Source organism: Myxocyprinus asiaticus, chromosome 11, assembly GCF_019703515.2.
Source record: "Myxocyprinus asiaticus isolate MX2 ecotype Aquarium Trade chromosome 11, UBuf_Myxa_2, whole genome shotgun sequence".
NCBI lineage: Eukaryota > Metazoa > Chordata > Actinopteri > Cypriniformes > Catostomidae > Myxocyprinus > Myxocyprinus asiaticus.
Window position 1 is genome coordinate 50,313,564 of NC_059354.1, and position 14,136 is coordinate 50,327,699.

The 14,136-nt window shown below is 38.1% G+C and overlaps 2 protein-coding genes across 2 annotated transcripts; both read left to right on the forward strand.

Moving 5' to 3' along the window:
* Nucleotides 1-1,710: 1,710 nt before the first annotated feature.
* On the forward strand, nt 1,711-8,881 carry LOC127448225 (toll-like receptor 8). The gene is made up of 2 exons (XM_051710601.1): nt 1,711-1,937; nt 5,109-8,881. The coding sequence occupies exons 1-2, from the start codon at nt 1,935-1,937 to the stop codon at nt 8,193-8,195; spliced, it is 3,090 nt and encodes a 1,029-aa protein (XP_051566561.1). The 5' UTR covers nt 1,711-1,934; the 3' UTR covers nt 8,196-8,881.
* Nucleotides 8,882-12,017: 3,136 nt separating this feature from the next.
* LOC127448290 (thymosin beta-11) lies at nt 12,018-13,889 on the forward strand. The gene is made up of 3 exons (XM_051710715.1): nt 12,018-12,178; nt 13,189-13,301; nt 13,387-13,889. The coding sequence occupies exons 2-3, from the start codon at nt 13,202-13,204 to the stop codon at nt 13,419-13,421; spliced, it is 135 nt and encodes a 44-aa protein (XP_051566675.1). The 5' UTR covers nt 12,018-12,178; nt 13,189-13,201; the 3' UTR covers nt 13,422-13,889.
* Nucleotides 13,890-14,136: the final 247 nt, after the last annotated feature.

Genomic DNA, 14,136 nt, shown 5'->3' on the forward strand with positions numbered 1-14,136 from the left:
TAAATAAATAAAGATTATTCTAATGCTTATTAAAATGTTTTAAAATACAGCTTTGTTTCCTTATATCTTCAGAAATGACTAAATTAGAATTATATAATTTTTTAGAAATTAGGCTTACTATATCAGTAAAAAAGTGTGTGAGTGAGTGAGTGTGTTGTGTGTGTGTGGGTTTAAGTGGTTTACAGGGACTTATTTTTAGGTTATAAACTGGTAATTACAAGGGTATTATGCTATAAATGTGGTTTACGAGGACATTTCTAGTGTCCCCATAATTCAAATCACTTAAAAAACATACTAAACGATGTTTTATTGAAAATGTAAAAATGCAGAAAGTTTTTTGTGAGGGTTAGGTTTAGGGGTAGGGTTAGGTTTAGGGGATAGAATCTATAGTTTGTACAGTATAAAAATCATTATGTCTATGGAGAGTCCTCGTGTGTGTGTGTGTGTGTGTGTGTATGTGTGTGTGAGTATGATGTGTGTGTGTGTGTGTGTGTGTGTGTGTGAGAGAGTGTGTGAATGTGTGTGAGTATGAGTGTGTGTGTGTGTGAGTGTGTGTTTAGGGGTGGGGTTAGGGTTAGGGGATAGAATCTATAGTTCATACAGTATAAAAATCATTATGTCTATGGAGAGTCCTCGTGTGTGTGTGTGTGAGTATGAGTGTGTGAGTGTGTGTGAGTGAGTGAGTGAGAGTGAGTGAGTGTGTGTGTGTGTGTGTGTGTGTGTGTGAGTATGAGTGTGTGTGTGTGTGAGTGTGTGTGTGTGTGTGTGTGTTTAGGGGTAGGGTTAGGGTTAGGGTATAGAATCTATAGTTCATACAGTATAAAAATCATTATGTCTATGGAGAGTCCTCGTGTGTGTGTGTGTGAGTATGAGTGTGTGTGTGTGAGAGTGAGTGAGTGAGTGAGTGAGTGTGTGTGTGAGAGTGTGTGAATGTGTGTGAGTATGAGTGTGTGTGTGTGAGTGTGTGTCTGTGTTTGTGTGTGTGAGAGAGTGTGTGAGTGAGTGAGTGAGAGTGAGTGAGTGTGAGTGTGTGTGTGTGTGTGTGTGTGTGTGAGTATGAGTGTGAGTGTGTATGTGTGTGAGTGTGTGTCTGTGTGTGTGAGTGAGTGAGTGTGAGTGAGTGTGAGTGAGTGAGTGAGTGTGAGTGAGTGTGTGTGTGTGTGAGTGTGTGTGTGTGTGTGTGTGTGTGGGCAGGTTTAAGTGGTTTACGAGGACTTTTTTTTAGGTTATAAACTGGTAATTACAAGGGTATTATGATATAAATGTGGTTTATGAGGACATTTCTAGTGTCCCCATAATTCAAATCACTTAAAAAACATACTAAACGATGTTTTATTAAAAATGTAAAAATGCAGAAAGTTTTTTGTGAGGGTTAGGTTTAGGGGTAGGGTTAGGGTTAGGGGATAGAATTTATAGCTTGTACAGTATAAAAATCATTATGTCCATGGAGAGTCCTCATAATGATAGCTGCACCAACATGTGTGTGTGTGTGTGTGTGTAAAAAACAATGCAGGAGCCACTTGTAATCAGATGACGATTTGCCAGGGCCTACAGAAAGGGGCTATTCCAGTTTTAATTTCTAAAGTACAGCCAGAAACGTATTTAAATGTGCATGTGACTTTTGTCATCTATGTGTTTGAGAAGAAGGAACGAGGTAGACAGCACTTCCTCTCTTGAGCTGACAACTGACAAACCTGCTTTCAACTTTGAGGTTGCTGCACTAATCCCCCACCAACCAATAATATATGACTGGAACAAAATTATATCAAACTAATTTTACTGTGGGCACCAAATAGAAACTGAAGGATAAAGAGTCTGTGCACTGCCATGTGGCATCACTTTTGGAGCACTGTTCACAGCAAAACTTCCCCTTTCACGCTTTGTGTCTAAGCATTGTATAGCTTGCACCGGATCTATAAACAGACATTGCTACCATGGTAAGAAAGTGTAATTTATTGAATTATTGAGCAAATTTTCAGGTTTAAAGATTTTCTACTTTTGATTTTACAGTAGGTATCATGTTAGGTTGTTGTTATTTTGTATTGTTGGTTTTAAAGAGATGTATTGAAAGCCAAAGCTTTATCTAATGGTCATCTATGAGTTTGTGGCTGCTAGCCTCTTGAATATACAGTATAAAGTGTGTACATTGTACAAGGGGGCACATTAGTCTTTATATGATTAATCATTTTAAAATGCAGTATGCTAGACTGAAAGCTCTCTTTGCTACATAGAATCTTGACATTTCATGCACATTACAATTTGACTATTACCTTTAGAGAGTTTAATCAATATGATATAGATCAAATGTTTAAGTAACCAAAAACCGATATACAAAACTGATTTTTAGTTGTTTTATTTCTGCTTTTTGGCACAATGTTTGTTAGACTACAACAATAAAGCATAATATTAATTATGAATCTTCTTATAACATTAATTTACAAAATGTACTGGCAAACCCACTGTTATGGAATAACTGATTAAAAGAACAAGTGTGAATATCGGTAAAACAATACTTGTCAAGACAAATTGTAGATAGATAGATAGATAGACAGACGGATGGATGGATGGATGGATAGATAGATAGATAGCAACAGATAGATAGATAGACAGACAGATGGATGGATGGATGGATAGATAGATAGATAGCAACAAATAGATAGATAGCAACAGACAGACAGAAAGATAGATAGATAGACAGACAGACAGACAGACAGATAGATAGATAGCAACAGACAGACAGACAGATAGATCGATAGATAGCGATAGATAGATAGCAACAGACAGACAGATAGATAGATAGATAGATAGCAACAGACAGATAGACAGACAGACAGACAGACAGATAGATAGATAGATAGACAGATAGATAGATGTAGAGAGATAGACAGATAGACAGACAGACAGATAGATAGATAGATAGATAGATAGATAGATAGAGAGACAGACAGAAAGATAGACAGATAGACAGACAGACAGACAGATAGATAGATAGCAATAGATAGATAGATAGAGAGACAGACAAAGATAGACAGATAGATAGATAGACAGACAGACAGACAGACAGATAGATAGATAGATAGATAGCAACAGACAGAAAGATAGATAGAGAGACAGACAGAAAGATAGATAGATAGATCGATAGATAGATAGTAACAGACAGACAGATAGATAGATCGATAGATAGCGATAGATAGATAGATAGATAGATCGATAGATAGCGATAGATAGATAGTAACAGACAGACAGACAGAAAGATAGATAGAGAGACAGACAGAAAGATAGATAGATAGATAGATTGATAGATAGATAGCAACAGACAGACAGATAGATAGATAGACAGAAAGATAGACAGACAGATAGATAGATAGAGATAGATAGATAGATAGCGATAGATAGATAGATAGAGAGACAGACAAAGATAGACAGATAGATAGATAGACAGACAGACAGACAGATAGATAGATAGATAGCAATAGATAGATAGATAGCAACAGACAGACAGAAAGATAGATAGAGAGACAGACAGAAAGATAGATAGATAGATAGCGACAGACAGATAGATAGATCGATAGATCGATAGATAGCGATAGATAGATAGTAACAGACAGACAGATAGATAGATCGATAGATAGCGATAGATAGATAGATAGATCGATAGATAGCGATAGATAGATAGTAACAGACAGACAGACAGAAAGATAGATAGAGAGACAGACAGAAAGATAGATAGATAGATTGATAGATAGATAGCAACAGACAGATAGATAGATAGATAGACAGAAAGATAGACAGACAGATAGATAGATAGAGATAGATAGATAGATAGCGATAGATAGATAGATAGAGAGACAAAGACAGATAGATAGATAGACAGACAGACAGACAGACAGATAGATAGATAGATAGCAATAGATAGATAGATAGCAACAGACAGACAGAAAGATAGATAGAGAGACAGACAGAAAGATAGATAGATAGATAGCGACAGACAGATAGATAGATCGATAGATCGATAGATAGATAGTAACAGACAGACAGATAGATAGATCGATAGATAGCGATAGATAGATAGATAGATCGATAGATAGCGATAGATAGATAGTAACAGACAGACAGACAGAAAGATAGATAGAGAGACAGACAGAAAGATAGATAGATAGATAGATAGCGACAGACAGATAGATAGATCGATAGATAGCGACAGACAGATAGATAGATCGATAGATAGCGATAGACAGATAGTAACAGACAGACAGATAGATAGATAGATAGATAGCAACAGACAGACAGACAGAAAGATAGATAGATAGATAGACAGATAGACAGACAGATAGACAGACAGATAGATAGATAGATAGATAGATAGATAGCAACAGACAGACAGACAGATAGATAGATCGATAGATAGATAGCAACAGACAGACAGATAGATAGATAGACAGAAAGATAGATAGATAGATAGATAGATAGCAACAGACAGACAGATAGATAGATAGATTAATAGATAGATAGCAACAGACAGACAGATAGATAGATAGACAGAAAGATAGATAGATAGATAGATAGATAGATAGATAGATAGATAGATAGATAGATAGATAGATAGATAGCAACAGACAGACAGACAGATAGATAGATAGATAGATAGATAGATAGATAGATAGATAGATAGATAGATAGCAACAGACAGATAGATAGATAGATAGACAGACAGATAGATAGATAGATAGATAGATAGATAGACAGACAGATAGATAGACAGATAGATAGATAGATAGCAACAGAGAGACAGACAGATAGATAGATAGATAGACAGACAGATAGATAGATAGATAGATAGACAGACAGACTGACAGATAGATAGATAGATAGACAGACAGATAGATAGATAGATAGATAGACAGACAGACTGACAGATAGATAGATAGATAGATAGACAGACAGACAGACAGATAGATAGATAGATAGATAGATAGATAGATAGATAGATAGATAGATAGATAGATAGATAGATAGATCTCTAATTACCATGTGAATATTTCAGCAAAATGTATTTTTATCTCAGTTTTTCCTCAATGATTTATTATTATTTTTTTATGTTTTCAAAGGTGTATGTGTCACATTGGTTTATATCAGCCAGCTTGCTGATTATGACATTAAAGATCACACTAACCATGTGTCAAATGGACATAAGGACCCTGAAGACTCAACCCTGTGATGTACACGAAAATGTAACCACGCAGACGGTTGCGGTTGACTGCTATGGACGTGGACTCCGACAGATGCCAATTTTCCCAAAAAATACAACCAGTCTTAACCTATCAGAGAACAAGATCAAGAACTTAACCGTTGGCGTTTTTAAAGACCTCGAAAATCTGACCGATCTAAATCTGAACTGGATGAACCAGAATAGGGAGGTTATTCTTGCCGTTGGGGTTTTTTCGAATTTGACCAAGCTGCGAACATTAGCGCTCAACGGAATTGCCCTGAGTTATGTACCAAAAGAACTTTCAAAGAGTTTGCGTGAACTAAGGCTGGTAGAGAACAAAATCACCTTGCTAAACGCAATGACCTTCTCGCATGTGAAAAATCTGACACGTCTTTACCTGTCGAAAAACTGCTACTACTGGAATCCTTGCTTGAGTGATTATTATATTGAAAACGAAAGTTTTTCCATCCTAGCCAATTTGAAACATCTCACTTTGTCTTACAATAACTTAACTCACGTCCCTCGAGGATTACCTGCCTCCTTGCACATACTTGAACTTGCTTCAAACAGAATAGCACACATTGGAGAGCATGATTTCCATGGACTCAACAGTCTGGCAAATCTAAATATCCAAGGAAACTGTCCAAGGTGCCATAATGCTCCATATCCGTGTGTTCCTTGTAAAAATGTTTCCATTGAAATTCATCCAGAAGCTTTTGCTAACCTTGGAGAACTCCGGATACTGCACCTCGCAGGAAATTCAATCAAGTACTTCAATCCTTATTGGTTTCGAAACATCTCAAAGCTTGAAGAGCTCTACCTTTCTTACAACTTCTTGTCACATGCTGTTGCTGAACAGGGATTCTTGAGTAATCTACCACTGTTGAAGAAACTCGATCTCTCATTTAATTATGGTCTCCAGAGTTATCCCGATACTGTGACGCTATCACCCAGTTTCTCGAACTTAACCTCACTGAAGACGTTGCACATTCAGGGTTTGGTGTTTCGAGAAATCCGAGCGGATACCTTCAGTTCTCTGTTTGGTTTACAAAATCTGTCAGTGTTGGATGTAGGCATCAATTTCATCGTCCATGCAAAATCGAACATTTTCGAAAAACTTCAAAATTTAAAACTACTCTATCTCTCCGAAAACAGACTTTACCCGGTGACTGTTGACAAGCATGTGATTTCATACAGGGGTGAGGATTTAAAATCTTCATTCGCAATGCCCTCAATGTCAGAACCCCATCGAAAGGAGCATTCTTATGAGATTCCAAACAATCTCGTAAAACCAGAGTGCTATGCTACGGGACGAGTGTTGGATCTGAGTCGAAATAATCTGTTCTTCATTTCACCAAAACAGTTTGAGGGATATGGGAAAATAGCTTGCCTCAACCTCTCTAGAAACGGCTTTGCCGCTGCCCCAAATGGAACTGAATTCACATCACTTCCAGGACTCAAATATCTGGACTTGTCCTTCAACAAAATTGATCTGGCATATGACTACGCCTTCACAGAGTTACAAAGTCTGGAAGTTCTAGACCTGAGTTACAACCCTCATTATTTCACTGTGCCAGGGGTGACGCACAATTTGAACTTCCTCAAACATTTGCCCTCTTTAAAAGTTTTGAACATGAGTTATAATAGCATCTACACTTTAACCACCAAAGCGATGTCTAGTCGGTCCCTTCAAGAGCTGCAATTCCAGCACAACAGTCTTGGCAAGTTATGGCGGGAGAAAGATAAAACATATGACAAGCTTTTCCGAAGCTTGACCAATTTGACCTATCTTGACATATCCTACAACAATATTGGCAAAATCCCTGTTCGCGTTTATACCTACCTGCCCAAAAGCATCCAGAAACTTCGATTAAGTCACAATGATCTCACAAATGTGAACTGGACATCGTTGAGACGTTTTAAAGATCTCCAACAGCTCATTTTAAGCAACAATAAAATCCTTTCCCTATCTAGCAATTTGTCCAAAGACGTTCCCTCGTTGCAGTTCCTCGATCTTCAACGAAACAGAATATCTGAGCTCTCCGTTGGATTTCTAAACGGAGCAGTGAATCTCGGAGCGCTGGATCTAAGTCACAACAGATTGATAACCATCAACCAGTCCACATTTCCGTCAGAGAACGAGAGATACCTGAAGACGCTTTGGCTCAATGGCAACCCCTTCCACTGCACATGTCATTTACTGGAATTCGTGTTGTGGATTTACAAGTCCAATGTGAAGATACCAAAACTGGTGACCTCTGTGACATGCGCCATGCCTGAGGAGAGACAAGGTGAAGCAGTGATACACTTTGATATTAAAGAATGCATTGATGACCAAGTGGCCTTTCTGGCCTACTTCTTCTCGACTGTGATTATTTTGTGTACCACTTTTGTGGCTGTCGCTATGCACCTGTTCTACTGGGATGTCTCCTATACATTCTACTACTTGAAAGCCAGATTCACTGGGTATCAATACCTGAGCTCTAACAGTTGCGTCTATGATGCCTTCGTCACGTACGACACCAAGGATCCGCAGGTGTCGGATTGGGTAATTAACCACTTGCGAGTGCAACTGGAGGATCGTGGTGAGAGCTTCCTACCCATTTGCCTGGAGGAACGGGACTGGATTCCTGGTGCTTCCGTCTTGGACAGTCTGACACAAAGCATCCAGTATAGCCGCAAGACCGTCTTTGTACTGACGGAGGGGTACGTCAACAGTGGCTCCTTTAAGCTGGCCGTCTTCCTGGCTCACCAACGGTTACTTGAAGAAAATGAGGATGTAATTGTGCTGCTGCTTCTGGAGCCCGTGTTGCAGCACTCACATTTCTTGCGTCTGCGCAGACGTCTGTGCAGCCGCAGTATTCTCGAGTGGCCGCACTCGCCATTAGCTGAATCTTGGTTCTGGCAATCCTTGCGGAATGCAATTCGAGTTGACAACCAGGCGATCTACAGCGATCTTTATAGCAGATATTTTACGAATAATTAGAAAGTTGTGTATATTTTTCAGGTTTCTCCATATCTCAGTATCTTGACCCACAGGAAAGAAAAATCATAAATGAGATCTCTTTAATATCTCTTTTTTTTCCTTCTCCAAAGACACTCTACTCTCTTTAATTAACTCAAACTCTTATTGTTACAAACCAGTATGACTTTATGAAGATGCATTACATCTTTTGTCCATACAGTACAATGAAAGTAAATGGTGACTGAGGCTAACAATTTGCAAAACAAAATCTCCTCTTGTGTTCCACGGAAGAAAGATAGTCAAACAGGTTTGGAACAACATGAGAGTGAGTAAATGATAAGAATAGAAGTTTTATTTCTTAATTAAGCTTTCACTTTATTGTATTTTCCCTTTATTTTTGTATATGAACAGTTTGCAACGTGAAATCAAATGTAAGATAAAATTGTTAAAAAATAATTATTTTAAATGCCAGTCTAAACTAAAGTTTCTCTGCACGTGTACACTTATACACTGACATGTTTACATATCTAACTAAATGGGGACATACCATAGACTTCTATTGTTTTTATATAGAGTTGATTAGAATTATTATAGTCAGCCCTTACACCCTAACCCTAACAGAAGACTTTATTTAATTTACTGTATGTATGGATTGTTCCTCTAAAGTGTGCAATTTAGTTGAAGAAAGTACACACACACACACAAAAGCAAAATGCAAAGTAAAAATGTTGAAAGAAACATCTGTGTCCTGTTATATATGACAAAATGATGAAAAATGCAGCTAATTACTGTGGAAAGCTCTCTAGTTATTGTGCAAGCAGCTAACAGGAAATTATCAGTTCCTGTTACTGAATACAAGTTTAGCAAAACAATACATACACTGCTTGCCCAATTATTAGGCAAATTGTATTCCTCAGGATTAATTTTATTGTTGAACAAACACAATGCTCTCAGTCAATCCAAAATGTTATTGAACCTCAAACCTGAATGTTTAACAAAGAAAAAGTGAGTTTTGTCTTTCTCAGGGGAATATATAAGTGTGCACAATTATTAGGCAACTAAATTACAAAAATAAGTTCTCCCAACTCAATTGTTTATTCTCAATTTTTAGAGTAGGTGCAACAAATAAGTAACACAAAATGACAATTAAATTACATTTTTGGCCTTTCAAAAATATTCAGTGACCAATATAGGCACCCTTCTTTTCAATAACTACCATGAGCCTTCCATCCATGGAGTCTGTCAGTTTCTTGATCTGTTCACGATCAGCTTTCACTGAAGCAGCAACCACAGCCTCCCAAATGCTGTTCAAAGAGGTGTATTGTCTTCCCTCACGTTTGAGAAGGGCCCACAAGTTCTCAGTAGGATTTAAGTCAGGTGAGGAAGGGGGCCAAGTCATTATTTGGGCATCTTTGAGGCCCTTACTGGCTAGCCAAGCAGTGGATTACTTGGATGCATGTGATGAAGCATTGTCCTGCATAAAAATAATGGCCTTCTTGAATGCTGAGGACTTCTTCCTGTACCACTGCTTGAAGAAAGTACTTTCCAGAAACTGGCAGTAGTTTGAGAGTTGAGTTTCAGTCCATCTTCAAGTCGAAAAGGTCCAACTACCTCATCCTTAATGATAGCAGCCCATACCAGTACCCCTCCTCCACCTTGCTGGCACCTGACTCGAAGTGGTGCCCTGTGTCCATTAGTGATCCATCCACGGGCCCATCCATCTGATCCATCAAGAGTCACTCTCATTTCATCTGTCCATAAAACCGTTGAAAAATCTGTCTTCATGTATTTCTTTGCCCAATCTTGATGCTTCAACTCGTGAATATATTCAGCGGTGGTCGTGTTTCAGCCTTCTTGACCTTGGCCATGTCTCTGAGCACTTGACACCTTGTACTTCTGGACACTCCAGGTAGGTTGCAGTTCTGGAATATGGTAGCATTGGAGGATAATGGGTTCCTGGTAGCTTCACGTTTAATTCTTCTCAAGTCTTTTGCAGTTAATTTGCGCCTTTTCTTCTCCATGTGTTTCTTGTGCCCCAGTTGACTATTTGCAACAAAACGTTTGATTGTCCAGTGGTCACGCCTCAATAGTTTAGCTATTTCAAGAGTGTTGCATCCGTCTGAAAGGCATTTTACAATACTTGACTTTTCAGTGTCAGTTAAATCTCTTTTTTGGCCCATTTTACCTGAGGTAATGAAGCTGCCTAATAATTATGCACACCTTGATATAAGGTGTTAGTCACTTTCGCCACACCCTCCCTCATTACACAAATACATACCACCTGAAAATGATTGAATCCAATAAGCATTCAAGTTTATATGGTTTGGAGTAGGAAAATGTGCATGGAAATAATGATAAGATCAGAATACTCACTTGCCTAATAATTGAGCACGCAATGTAAATATTTATATCATATATTAAAAAATATGTATTATATTGAAATATGTAGAGCAAGGCTTAGTAAGTTTGCTGTCTCCCCCCTGTGTATTTCCAGAAAGGATCAATATATCTTAAATGAGATCTGGATACAGTATATATTAACAATTTCTCATTTTGTTTTAAAGTTTGTTTTAATTGTTTCATTACACAAAAGCAAATGATTTTTTAGTTCATTTATTTATTTTTTTGCCATATACACAAATGCAAATACTGTACATTGGTGCTCAGCCTTTCTTTACAGTTTTTAAGTCACCTCAAAGGAATATTCCGTGTTAAGCTCAATCAACAGCATTTGTGGCATAATATTGATTACCACAACAGCATCATTTCAGTGGGGGCCTGGGTATCTCAGCGAGTATTCACGCTGACAACCACCCCTGGATCCAGGGTGTGCTGAGTGACTCCAGCCAGGTCTCCTAAGCAACCAAATTGGCCCGGTTGCTAGGGACGGTAAAGTCACATAGGGTAACCTCCTCGTGGTCACTACAATGTGGTTCTCGCTCTCGGTGGGGTGTGTGGTGAGTTGTGCGTGGATGCCGTGGAGAATAGCGTGAAGCCTCCACATGCGTTACGTCTCCGTGGTAACGCACTCAACAAGCCACGTGATAAGATGCGCAGATTGACGGTCTCAGATGCGGAGGCAACTGAGATACGTCCTCCGCCACCCGGATTGAGGTGAGTCACTATGCCACCACGAGGACTTAGAGCTCATTGGGAATTGGGCATTCCAAATTGGGGAAAATCTGTGTTCCAGTGAAGCACTTACAATGGAAGTGAATGGGGTCAATCAACTTTAAACTTTACAGCTCAAATAATACACACGTTTTAACAGAATAATTAATGTAAGTGCTTTTATAAAATAACAAGCTTCGCATTTCTGCCTTTAAACCCTCCAAAAATTGGCCCCATTGACTTCCATTGTAAGTGCCTCACTGGAACCCATTTTTGCTTTTTTAAAGAAAAGGAGGAACGAGTCGAAATTAAATTTTGTGGTAATCAATATTATGCCACAAATGCTGTCCATTGAGCTCAATTTGTCTTGAACCCGGAATATTCCTTTAATGATTATATAAACATTAATAATACCCCTTGTTTTGTTATTGTTTTGTTATTGTTTTTATTATTAATTAAATATATGTTAATGTTCTTGTGTGGTAATTTGCTGTTATTATATTTTGTCCTAACATTTTTAAAAATGATAAATATTACAAATCAAATATCAGTGTCCACCAGATGTCACAGTTGCACAACAGCATGATTTCTCATAGAGGGCGTTCACTACAATGTGTAACAGTGTCCGAAATTCCTTGCAGTTTTCTCGCTTCTGAACGCTTCAAAATGGTCAAAATCCTCCACGTTTCTGTTTCTGACCTGAAAACCTTTGTGCTGTTATTCAGTAATTCGGTTTATAAAGATTCTGTCAAGGAATCTTCGTGTAACGGTGTGGTGACGTCAGAGGTGTGATTTGCATATCTCAGCTTATATATGGTGTGATTCTGCGCTGCTTCCTCACACTGCTGCATCTGCGGAAGATCAAAGTACTCTGACAACCACAACAAACTCTGGTAAGAACACGAGTCACTTTTCTTATAAAATGCTTAAATGTACCATAACATCACGCCTTTTTCGTATCGTCTATAAGATTTTAGATATTGTCTGTAACGTCATCAAATGCGCTTTAATTTCTCTTACATGCGTAATTGACGAAATATTACATGCATTATGTGAATATGGCAGTGCACAGGCAAAACGTCAGATTTATTGTACAGAATAAGCCGATTATGATATATGCACCAGACACAATGTCGATGCATTCAGTGCAGTTCTTTGTTCAGGAATCAATAGGGATGAATGTGCCAAAATGGCAAATACTGCATAAATGTGAGCGCAGATGTGTCCAGATCATTGCAAAAGGCTGGGTGGAATATTTTCATTACTGATAGAAATGTAGAAAAGAAGTAAAATCTGAGAGAAAATGTCCAGGAAAGGGCGGTGGTTGCATGCCACATTCTCAAGACTGTGATGCAACACGAGCATTTCCTTCTACCTTATTTTACATTAAAACAACGTTATTGCAATGTATCTTTTTATATATATAGATAGATAGATAGATAGATATATCGCATTCCAGTTCAATTCATGACGAGCAACGTTTAGTTTATTTATTAGCATTTGTTTGCATGCATGCACATGCACATGCACATGCATGCAACCGAACTGGCACTATTGTGGGGGAATCTTTGGTCATTGGAAGCCCCATATTGATTAAATACTGATAGTTTCAGGGGTTTTTATATTATTGATTTAATAATTTATCAGTTTAGTTTTATTAAAAAAATAAAAATAAATCATGCATGCATTCAAATGTAAATAAATATACAAGATTGCAATGGTCAGAGGTCGAATTTGACCTTCAGTTATTGACAAAACCCATATTAATAAAGACTAATCGGAATATTCGAGTTGGGACGTGTCTCCCTCTGTCTTGGTGGTAACTGCGGCCCTGCTGATACATGTGAATGTCACATTTATATATGCACAAATTTGTGCAATCAATGTTCTGTCATTTTCACAGACCCACTGCAAACATGTCTGACAAGCCAAATCTGGAAGAGGTAACCAGCTTTGACAAGACCAAGCTGAAGAAGACAGAAACCCAGGAGAAAAATCCTTTACCGTCAAAAGAAAGTAAGACATCTCACACTTGAATGCTTGAATGCTTACACTTAAGCTAAAACGTAAAGATGATAATACTTCTGTTCTTGTTTTTCAGCCATCGAACAGGAAAAGCAAGCGGGTTCATCATGAAGGCCGCTTACGACACTCTCTATGCACTGTACATTCCACATTGCCTTCTTTTTCATGTCTTTTCGCTGTTTAACGTGTAATGGAAAAATCTGACCTAAGTTGCATTGTGATTGGACAACCAAAAAAAAATGCAGATGACCGAACAGCCCTATGTTTGTGTGCCCACGTACTCCTCTGCTTGTAAACCACACCACTAAATGGGAGTTATTCTGATGACGTTTGTCGATACGGATAAGAAGGCGCCAGGCGGAAAGCCGAGTTTCACTTCTGAAAAGTTGCAAGGGGGGCGGGGCAAAGAATTTGAGTGACATGTAACAGAGACTCGCTCTTGTAACATCTCTTGTGACCTCGGTTGACTTGCTCAAATGCTTTAAAGTCATGCAGTTTTTTTTTTTCGTTTTTTTGTATGTTCACGTCTTGGAATGCACAACTTTTGTTTTGTAATGCAAATAAAAATCTGTAAATGCACATCTTTTCAAACGTTTGTTTTGTGATTCTCGCTGCCAATGGCAGTTTTAATTTCTATATCTTTTCCATTTATTTCTGATTACTGGATAAGGACTTCTAAGAGACTCAAAAAGAGCAATATATAGCTTATGACATTTTTTTTTTTAAAAATGCATTTTACTAAAGACATTTAAACCCACTAAACTTTTCCATGACTTTTTAAGATTGCATTCATTCCCATGACTTTTCCAGGCCTGGAAATCAAAAT